The sequence below is a fragment of the Lipotes vexillifer genome, unplaced genomic scaffold (assembly GCF_000442215.2).
Source record: "Lipotes vexillifer unplaced genomic scaffold, Lipotes_vexillifer_v1.1 scaffold25, whole genome shotgun sequence".
In the NCBI taxonomy this organism is placed as follows: domain Eukaryota; kingdom Metazoa; phylum Chordata; class Mammalia; order Artiodactyla; family Lipotidae; genus Lipotes; species Lipotes vexillifer.
The window spans coordinates 1,025,626-1,037,048 of NW_006792881.1; the positions used below are offsets into that span (position 1 = coordinate 1,025,626).

Consider the following 11,423-nt stretch of genomic DNA (forward strand, 5'->3'; position numbering starts at 1 on the left):
CGGACTCTCAAGCACTGCGCCACCAGGGAAGCCCCTATCTGTTGTTTTTAATGATTCAATATTTCTCATATCAACAGGGCACATCTTGTGTGTGTGTGTACATTTACTTATATCAAATCTCTCCTACATGTCATTAATCAGTGTTCACCTAAATTATACTAATCTGAAGATTGAAATTTTTTTCAAAATCTTACTCTGTGTAGTGTTCCTGTTGCATGCACACAGACAATGGTATTCATGGGTTTTTTGCCTCTCTGAGAAATTTACTTGGCCACACAACTGGCTGAAATCCAGAGAGTTTGACGAGGGTTTTATAACTCTGGAGGGAAGAAAGAGGAGAAATCATTGAAAAAAAGGGTTCCTGGTATTCATTTGGGAGTAGAAAAGAGAGCAATTCAAGTATAACAATAATTATATAGAGCACTGCCAAGACTAAAATGAAAATGCATAGGTCTTGACGTTGCCATTAGTTACGAGACATGGGGACACAATGACAGGCACCCCGTTTCCTTTAGTCTATCCTACGTGTTCCTACTAGTCTGTCTTCATCTTTCGATTTTCTGTCTCTCAACATTCAATAAATTCAATGGAATGGCTCAAATTACCTTCATTTGGGAAACACCTTTATGGTTTAAAAATTCTCAGCTCATGTTCTTACACCAAGAGGGGAGACATACTTGAGTCAAGCTGAGCGAGTGTGCTGAAATTTTTCTCCGGGAAGTACTACTGCAAACGTCACAAATGATTCTACTTACCAGTCTACTACTTAGTGTTAAGTGCAACCGAAATGTTCTGGTTTATCCTGACTGGCATGACTACTGATTATTTAAACAGCAGTTGGTTGCTAGGAGACAATTACCCAATTGCTAGGCTTTCTGCAACCCTGTCTCCTGGAGCTCTTGAGAACTGTCCACATATTTGTCCCAGAGCATTTTGGCAGCATCCTTCTGCACCTTCTGCTGAAAGCCAGTTAATTATGAGTCTTGTAAACTTGGGTCTTTCAACCAACTGCCTTCATAATAAATGTAACCCACAAGCTCAGACTTGAATAGCATCATTTGGAATAACTGCTGTTTTCTCTTCCTTTTATTTACTTCTCTAAGTTCCCAAACCTTCATCTTAGGCAACTAGAATGGACCAGTATTAGTGACTGAAACTGAAGTAGGAAATCAGCAGGACATGTAATTAGGTCAGAAGATTATTTGAATCTACCAGGAAACTGGCTATGTCCTAATGTCCTACTTCATGTTAAGGCCCAGAGGAAACTTTCGTGGGATGGGAGAGAGAGGAGGCCTGTTGTGGCCATTCAGGAATGAATCTGGTCCAAGTACCTGCCATACAAGAGCTCTCAACACATCTTTTGTTTGTCCCCTGAAAGATAACGTATCTTGCTTTCAACTGGACAACGTCCTATCTTCTTTTTCTTCATTTTCCTTTATTTGGCATTTCCTTTATATGACATCGTACAAGTTTGCTGTCCTCCTTTTGGGAGGGGTCCCAGCTGAGTGCTCCTATCTTACAGTCATTCTACCATGGCAGGCAACCACCTGTATTTTTGTACTTTATTAAAATAGCATTAAGGGCACTGCAGAGAAATATTCTCTCACTTAAGGGAAAATATTCTGGCTAAAAGATGTACTACTTTTTCTTTTCAATTTTAGTTGCATCAAAGGCCATTTTGAAAAAGAAAACCCTCAGCTGTTTTTTCTCCCCAGCCTCAGCCCATCTTCTCCCTTGGTGCTTGGCAGTTCTGTTCTGAGACCCTCTTTCTTGGGAACCAAGCCAAGCCTAAGCAGACTAGGAAGTCTGCTGCTTGTCTGAGGATGCTCCACCCTGGGAATGATTCACACGGGAGTTAAGGGCCTCCCAGCAAAACCCAAGGAAAGCCCCTACGCAGATGCCTGGCATCTGCCTGTTCCTGTTCCTTAAGACACACTCTGCTCTCACCATTTCTCTCCCTCAGTCACCCTTTGAACTTTTCTCCTTATACTCTGAGACTCACTTTTTCCCTCCCAGACTTCCAAATGACTGTTGAAGACCCCACTCCACCTCTTCCTTGTACTTCTGAGACTCTCTGTACCAAGCCACTTTGCTGTGAACTCTACTAAGATGCCCTCTTGAGGGGTGAGAGGTACCGCACAGATGTGACCAAGCTAAGTGACGCTGACTACTTGGCTAGGTTAGTAAGCACCAAATCAAACTGCATGTTCTCATACTATCATGTTGCTCACTTTTCAGAAGCTCCTCGGGTCCTATTTGTTCCACTGCCATCCCCACACTTGCTCAGCCTTCACAGCCCCACTTCTGAGTCAATCATGTTCAGGACAGAGCAAAAACTTCTTTCTAGGTTCTATCTAGCCGCCAACTTATAGTCATTTACTAATCCCCATACTTCAAAAGGTTCCATTTATTTCAAATAAGCAGTCCACTTCTGATAATAACCATTTGAGATATAAACATTTTAACTAAAATAGCTTCAGAAACAAACACTGTGGGGTGACACTACAAGTTAGGTAACTCTCCTACTATTTTCCCCTGGTGGCCCCTTTGACTAAGCACAAGTGACAATAAGATACAGAGCTCCTTCCACCAACGGAGACGGTGCTGTGGAAAGACACCAGAGCATGAAGCTCCCTAACAAGGAGCTTGTATACCTTCAACATGTACAAACACACGCGCGCGCATACACACACACACACAAACTGCCAGGAACCTAAACGCACATGCAGACCCACACACCATGCTGTTCGCAGGAACATAATAGGCTAGACCAAACAGCCTAGAATTAAGATGCCTATCATATCATGCTTATGGCAAATGGCCCAGGGATCATGCACAAGAACAGGACTCCTTAATTATTTTAGCATCTGGAGGGCACATTCTTACCTGCTGTCTTTGGTAAGCAGAGAAAGTTCTTTCTAGGTCTTCAAGATCTAGAACTTTGAAGACTTTTGTATCATCAATTTCGGTCCACACTGTTCCTTCCAGTTTGTTCTGCAAACATCAAGTTAAGAAGCGCTGGGGTTTATAGTTAGACACAAAAAGAACAGATGTAGTTATTTTTTTTACAAAGTGCTGCTATCCCAAATTTTTCACTCTACCGGATGCTCAGAATTAGCTGGCTTCAAAAATCGGGTCCCTTGTTTCAGAAGCTTTATCACTTGAATATCTGAACTAGTGAGAATCCTGAGTCCACACTAGGAAATGAAATCACTGGACAGCCAGGGTGGCCCAGTCAGAGACAACACAGTGCGCTGCTAGTGCTATCCGTTAGAGGGAAAGTTGGAACAAATGGCTCACCTCAGGCAGCTTAGACCAGTTGAAGGATTTCAGGGCATTTGTGGGCTGAGGAATGTTCTTCTTCTTGAGTGCCAGACCCAGGGGGGCACCAGGAGGTGGCATGACTCCTCCCAAGGGAGGAGGCCCTGGGGGAGGGGGAGGGCCCCCTGGGGGGAGGGGAGGGGGTGGAGGAGGAAGCGCTCCACCAGGCAGAGGCGGGGGGGGTGGGGGAGGGAGGAGGGGCCCGGGCACAGAGGAAGGAAAGGGCCCCCCGGGGGCTCCAGGCGATGCTCCACCGGGGAGTGAAGCGCAGACGGTCCTCTGAAAAATAAAAATAGGAAAAGAGGAGATGAACAGAAGAAGTAAATTCACTGGATGATTTTTAGGGTCTCAAACTTTGCCTAACATGTGTATTATGGAGAAATTCACACATCTGAGAACGTGGGCTTAAAGGCGCAGTAAGTTGAGTGGCCTCGTGTGTGATACTCTAGTGCTCGTTTGCAAAGGGCTCACGTGTCTCTCACTTCTGGTACCATCCTCCAGTTTGGTTTTCATGAAATCAGTTTTCATGTTAAGAAGCTAATGTGATTTCCTTGCTCTTGTGAGAGTATCTGTATTGGAGAACAAACGCACACCTCCAACCACCTCTGCTAACGTGCACGGTAAGCAGAGGGAATAGGTCGCACAACCACCGTGATGGATCAGGAGATGGTTCAGGCTCTATTGCCCCCAGCAGAGCTGTCTACTTAAGGATGGGGGCTCTGGGATAAGGAGGCCTCGGCAGCTGCCCAGCAATGGGAGACCCAGCCCGGGGCCCATGAGCTCACCCTGCTGAGCTCGTGGAGCTGGGCCGTGAGGTCCGCCACCTGCTGCTTCACTTGCTTGTGCTCAGTGGTCTCCTTTTCAAGTTTCTCTTTCATTTTATTCAAGGTCTGCATCATCTCTTCCTTCTCCTGGGTCTTGGCATCGCATTCTCGCTCTTTCTTTTCCAGTTTCTGTTGTAACTCATTGTGCTCTACACATGAAAACAACTGGACATGAAAACGGTGAACTCTTCAAAGCTGAAGCATTTTCTCTAAACAGAAGATCGATTGAGGGTGATTGTGAGGCTCTTTATTATGATTTATAAAATCATTCCTCTTCTCCATCAAAGGGAGCAACTCATGGGCTCAATGGTGCTCGTGCTTGGAGGGGGCTTCAGATGAACAACTTTATCAACTACATTCTGTAAAAGGCTGAAGAGGCCCTCCAGTCACAGTTCCAAAGATGGAACACAGGCATGAGCAACTATTTTGTGGAGGTGAATGGTGCCTGCTTGGTATTTAATTTAGAATCCTGTCCTAGAAATGGCCCTTTAGTCACACTAGGGAAAATGACTATTAACAGGGCCTCTTTTCACAGCTTAGAAATGAGAACTAGGCAAGTCCAGTGTTCATCAGCTGGGTTTGCTGGCTCAGGTCCCACTAGCAGAGGGGCTGAAAGGGAGGATCCTGCCCTGGGAGGAAGTGCTGCTGCCGGACCCAGGGTTTGTCCCAGTGTGGAGTCATTGCTCCCACTGCCCTCAGAGGGCCCCTTGGACTTGAAGTGTTTTATGCGCTGGCAAACAATTATTAAAACTTACGAAAGCAAATGTTATTATCTCATCATTAAACACCTTAAGGGCAGTAGTACCTGCTGAGCATGAGAATCGCGATAATACGCGGAGAAAAATATCAGCTCTCAGCTGTAGTTGCACTCACTCCCCCAATCCCGCTATAACGGAACAAGGCATCCCATTTAGCATAATGCTTACTTATGTTGCCAACACACCTGCTGACTCTAGCACTTACAGGAGTAATACTCTTTGGAAAAGAGGACTAATGAAGTTTAGCCTGCAGATTTTCATTTCAAATACTTGGCCCCAATCCCTAGTCTTTTTATACCAATAAACCCACTAGAGATAGAACCTACTGGGGCAGAGCTATACAGAGCTGGTCTCTATTTCTGAATTTGATAACATTTAAATTCTTGCTTTCTCCGTCTTTTACTTTCTCTCTTCTTAGTTCTCTAAAATCAGAGTTTGCAGAGACGGGTTCAAGTCACTAAAACCCTTGGATTTTACCAGCCTTGGAGTTAAGATAACCGTCAACTCGCTTCTACCGCTCTGTGATGCTTCCCTGACTTCTTCAGAGACATCTAAAAACTACCCCACTGCATCCCACTTTCCTTCTTCTATCTCCGTTTCATTCCTCTTTGACAATGTAAGACCTGACTTCCTATCATCGGTCATTAGCCTTTGACAAATCTGGCCAAGCCTCAGAACCACCTGAGAGATTTTGACATTTCAGGACTCACAGACCACATTCCAGGGAGTCTGTTCTATAGATCAGGGGCAGGGCTTAGGAACCTGTGGTTTTCAAATGTTCCTTAGAGGATTCTGATAAAGTGCCCGGTATGGGAAGCTCCAGCCTAAAGGATTATCTCCACAAATGGTTTCCATTTGCTAAGCTTTTATTCAGTACTTACTGGGTATCCGGCACTACAGAGAATTCTCCCCAGATATTCTCCACCTTTCAGGTCCATAGTACTTCCTGTTTCCTCACAGCCTCCACCCTCTGAGAAATTCATCAACAGGTACCCTATTTAATAGAACTTTGCTACTTGAACACTTCCAGAGAAGAATGAATTTTACCGACAATATCTCCTTTTTTGCACTCTATGCATGACCTCACTTTAAACCATCCTATTCCTCCAGCTGGTCTCGGCCATTTCCTCTTGTACCCCTCAACTGCCTAAATGCTACAAAACTTTCTACCATTTACTAGGCAGCTAATAAATGCCAGGTACTATGCTAAAGTCCTAATATTTGTCATTTACTCTTCACAACCCTGTGAGTTAGATGTAATCTCCACTTTGCAGAGGCAAAGACTGGAGGGGTAAAGGACATGACTTAGCCTACCCACACAGTCAGTCAGGGGCAGAGCTGAGACCCAGACCCAGAGCCCAGCACCATGCCTGCCCCACGCAGCCATTCAGTACATACCCACTGCATGAAGGACTGAAATGACTCCAAAGCTTATGTCCTAAGTACTCTCTTCAACTTGCACACCTAAGTCTCCATGCTCTAGGGTATATCCCTAAAGTACCACTCATTGACCATCTTCTTGGGTATAATTCTCTCTTTACCCTAACTTGTTGTCAGTGTCTCTATTCTTTCTATAGCAGTTTCTGGAATTAATTTATAAAAATGTATGTGCAACCTCACTTATTTGAGACCTATCTGAATTCATACGAGGAATATATATATTATATATATTATATAATATACACACACACACACACACACACACACACACACACATATATATATATATATATATATATAATATATAACAGAACTTCATATTCGGTATTTTCCGATATCAGTGGTGAGCCTGCTTTTCTGCTCAATGGACAAAACGTGATGAGAGGAAAGGAAATGCTTCAGCATCTCTTGAACCATATTTTCAACACACTGAATACTATGGTGAGTGCTACTGTATGTCACTGGCTGTGAATGAGTCACTTGGACAGGGAAAAGGAAGTCAGTTAACCAGCATAGTGAAAGAGTAGTGGCCGGGAGTATGACTGTTTTCTCAAAGGGTCCAACTTTAATATTTTGAAGGAGGGGAAGAGTTATACTTATTCTGTGAGTGGTTTGGCATGGTGACAGGCACAAATGATGCTGAGTGTTGATATCAAAGATATATTGAGATACTCACCAACGGCTGGTCTGTTAATGTTTCACAACATGTACGTCTCTAATGGTCAGTGATTTTCTGCATGATTTCTCTTTTTATAACTGGTGCCAAATTAAGGTCACGTGGAGAAATGGGCTGCTGAAACCAAGTTGCCTGTGCCTCTCTTTTAAAATTCTGGGTAATCCCTGGTGTCCCTGATTATAGTTCTTAACATCTAGTGTGCTTTAAAGAGCAGTTATGGGGAAGGCTGGGATGAACGGTAGTTAAGAAAATTTGAATGAATGAATATTGAACAGTAAATGCTTCAAAAAAAATGAACGGTGGTTTAGAAAATTTGAATTAATGAACATTGAACAGCAAATGCTTCAAAAAATGATTATAATGAAAGGATAAAATATTTGGGAATCAACATGACAACTAAGATAGTCTGATTCAAGAAAAACCAGGCAAAATGCCCTGAAAACATGGGGGAGGGGAAAAGCTGTTTATACACCAAAGTCAATGAGAAGCATCAATGCAAATTTCTAAAATATACAGTAAGGAGAGTTGTCCAATAACCAGTAACATGACCTCTTCTCTTGTCAGGACCTCATCATTTACCTTTTCTCATTTTTTCTGCTTGTTCTTTCCACTGCTTAACTTCATTTTCATTAACCAACCTGTATAATAAAGGAGCATTCATTACAAAAAGCGTAAAAGGCCCACTGCTAAATGCATGCTCTCTGGGTAGAAAAATTGTTTAATGCAGAGAAAGTCCTCAGCATGCTTGAAACCCATTTTAAACCCAGATGTTACATATATATATTACATGTATACATATAGGAACTCATATCTGACCTCTAGAACATTTCAGTTCTCCCAGCTGCTATTTTGAAGTAGGATAATACAAATGTCTTATATTGGTGCTATTATCTCAAGGGTAGCAAAATAAGAAGAAACTTACATCCGTACGACATTTTTAATATTAAAGTTTTCCAAGGGCGTGGAGTCAGGGTCCTGACCTTTGTCATTCTGAATAACTATTTGCTGTACAATTCTATCTAGGAGTAGCCAGTACTGAACGGTGTTGCCACTTCTCTTGTCTAAAAAGAGAAAAGAACAGTGGAGATACTTCAACTGGTTTCAAAACTTGAACGAATATTTTTCAACAGTGGTCACCCGCCAGAGCCACAAAACCAGACAGATGTTTACAACCCTTCCCAACGTTTCTGGAATTCTGACACACGATGATCATTTACGTGATTGAGAGGCATTTTCTGCCCCCTTCTAAATGTGTTGTAAGGCATATATTTATTTTAAAAATCAAAGCGAGTTATAATTCATTTCATTTTGAGAACTTCAAAACACCCTTAAGCTGTGCAGAGACACACTGGGCTGTCACAAAACTAAGGTTTGGAATCCCTGGTGTGCACCCAACCTAAGCCACACTGTTCCGAAGACAGAGCCCTTTGGATGATGTCCATTCACAAACACATGAGTTAAGTCACAAACACACTCACAAGGCATTTGGAGGCAGTGGTGCAGGATGGACATGAAGTGAGGGTAAGCTTCACTGTGGGTCAGCCTCTTCCTGGTCAGCTCAAACATCTGAGTAGCACTTTTTGTGTCTATGTGAACCTGTTTCATATGAAAAAGAAATCTAAGTCAAACATCCAAGTTCTTCAATTCCTGCAAGGTAAGGTAAGCAATTACAAGGCAAAAAGAAGCTAATCCTGCCACTTAGATAGCAAAACAGAAATCTGACTTTGCTCTTAGGTTACATGTCATCTCTATGACACACATTACAACAGGGACATTTGTGAGCTGCTGAATCAAATTAGAATAATTGTAAGCACATGTACCAGTTCAAATCTTTTGGCAAATTCTAGTTCATCTTCATTTCGGAGCATTTCAAAAAAATCTAAATGCCTGAAAGACAATTAAAGAAAAGCTATTAAAAGTTGAACATCCTACAAACACAGGCACGTAGGAATCAGGGCATAAATACTAAGGCCTTTCCTAAAATTTCAGAGATATCTCTAAAAGAAGTATGACAACAAAATTTGAATGCCTTCTCTTAACTATGTTCTAAGGAAAAAAGACATCATCTGACTGAAATGAGATCACTACAAGAGACAAATCTGAAAGCCTAGGATGCGCAGCACATAGAAGACAATTCATGAAAGTTTATCAAATCCAAACACAACCAAATCCAGATTCTACTCATGGAATCTCTTTATGGAAAAACAAGCCCATATAACTAACTTGACTGATCACTGAATTAAAGATTACAAAAGAAATGTTCATGCCTTTCACCTATTCATTCAAATACTTATTGAGCCCCTATTATTGACTGGGGAATGATAAGTTCTGTGAAGACAAATCCAACAGTGTAAAGAGGACAGAGAATGATGGGAGGCGAGGTGAGGTGAAGAGTATGAACACAGTGGCTGGAAAAGGTCTCTGCATGGGAAAAAGGGAAAAAGCGATTTGGACATCTGTGGGAAGATCTTTTAATGCTGAGGAAATAGCAGGTGCAAAGGCCCTGAGGCAAGTGTATTTTGACATGTTCATAGACTATCAAGGAAAAAAGCGTGGTGGAATGTGTGAATGAGGAGAAGAGTGGTAGAAGGAAAGATCTGAAAGCTGGTAGGATATGTTAGAAACTGTAAAATGACTGCAGACAAGAGCAAATGAACAGGAAAGCGGAAATTAACATTCATAGAATGTCTATCAAAGGTGCCATGTGATTCCACATGTTTTATAGTCAGCTTTCATAACAGCTCTGCAGAATAGTGTTATCATCATCATCACTATTTCTTTACGTATAAAAACAGTAAGGGGGCTTCCCTGGTGGCGCAGTGGTTGAGAGTCCGCCGGCCGATGCAGGGGACATGGGTTCGTGCCCTGGTCCAGGAAGATCCCACATGCCATGGAGCGGCTAGGCCCGTGAGCCATGGCCGCTGAGCCTGCACGTCCGGAGCCTGTGCTCCGCAACGGGAGAGGCCACAACAGTGAGAGGCCCGCATACCGTAAAAAAAACAAACAAACAAAAAAAAACAACCCAGTGAGGTTCAGAAAAATTGAGTAACTTGACCAGAACACACAGCAGGTAAGCGGCAGGACTGGGATATGGATTCAAGTCTAATGCCAAAACCTACACTAAGTTCTCTACACAAGTGCTGCTTCTTTCATCGAGAAAGTCTTACTATAAAAACATCATTACCTGGTCTAACATTTTGGTACAAGTTCCTTAGGTCACAAGTAGTTCATAGACTGGCACTATACACAAGGAAAACACATGAACTATCTCATAATAGTGTGACTTACCTATCTAATGTTGAATTTTCATGTTCCCTTAATTTATCTATTACAGGTTGAATTCCCAACATCAGAAATTCATAGCGAAGATGAAGTCTAAAGTCCAAACTTTCCTGAAAGTAAAAGGGTGATGGAATACATTTTTAAGCTCTTTAGACTACACAGTTGGTAATCTTTTTTAAAAAATTATTCTTTAATAATATATGTTTTAAATTGTGGTACAGAAGGCTCTTACCACTCCTGCGCCTTGGCTTAGCACTGCATTGATGAAGGACATGATGGCAGTCTTGAGACTCACTTCATCTCGATACCGCCCCGTGCTTTTATCCAAGTCATTAATTAATGTCTACCAAGGATACAAATGTAAAAACAAAGGACCGAATATTTACTAACCGTACACTCATTTTATTAATTTTTTAATACTCTGAAGTTAATTTTTAAAAGCTTGTGTTTAGTCAGAATTACATTGATCCACAGAAAACTACCTTTTTTTCCTTAAGATTAGTCCTAAAAACTCTACTTTCAAAATTCTTACATCATATATGTTTACATATACATGTACACAAAGTACAAAAGACTGTGCTTCGTTAACTCTGCTTACTTTTTATATTTGAGTATAAAGAATGTGGTGACATAATCTCACTGTTTATATTGATCCTAAATCAAGACTGGCAACACATAAAATTTTCAGGGAACACCCATTTAGTGGATCGGAAAGTGTTTTATATAATGTGTAGGAAGCAGGGCTACATTTTTAAGTTTAGTACAGTAGTCTCCCCTTATTCACAGGGAATATGTTCCAACATCCCCAGTGGATGCCTGAAACCATGGATAGTACTGAACCCTATATATACTCCTATACAGACTATGTTTTTCCTACATTAATGGCTGGGTGTTGTATACAGTGTGGGTATCTAGAGAAAGGGATGATTCACATCCTGGGAGGTACTGAGCAGGATGGCACAAGATTTCATCATGTTACTCAGAACAGCTGCACAATTTAAAGCTTATGAATTGTTTATTTCTGGAATTTTCCATTTAATATTTTTTAACCGCAGTTGACCTCGGATAATTAGCACTGTGGAAAGCAAAACTGCAGTTAAGCGGCGGGGGGGGGGGGGGGGG

At 42.0% G+C, this 11,423-nt stretch overlaps 1 protein-coding gene across 2 annotated transcripts in view; it reads right to left on the minus strand.

Annotated features, from left to right (window-relative positions):
- Positions 1-11,423, minus strand: part of DAAM1 (dishevelled associated activator of morphogenesis 1) — a 185,571-nt gene that overhangs the window by 55,470 nt on the left and 118,678 nt on the right. For both annotated transcript variants that reach the window (XM_007466041.1, XM_007466040.1), the window contains exons 7-15: positions 10,534-10,644; positions 10,308-10,411; positions 8,840-8,906; positions 8,498-8,615; positions 7,942-8,080; positions 7,599-7,657; positions 4,107-4,294; positions 3,301-3,600; positions 2,887-2,994 (exon numbers count right to left, since the gene is read on the minus strand). In XM_007466041.1, coding sequence (XP_007466103.1) covers positions 2,887-2,994; positions 3,301-3,600; positions 4,107-4,294; positions 7,599-7,657; positions 7,942-8,080; positions 8,498-8,615; positions 8,840-8,906; positions 10,308-10,411; positions 10,534-10,644 — 1,194 coding nt within the window. The remainder of the gene's footprint in view (positions 1-2,886; positions 2,995-3,300; positions 3,601-4,106; positions 4,295-7,598; positions 7,658-7,941; positions 8,081-8,497; positions 8,616-8,839; positions 8,907-10,307; positions 10,412-10,533; positions 10,645-11,423) is intronic.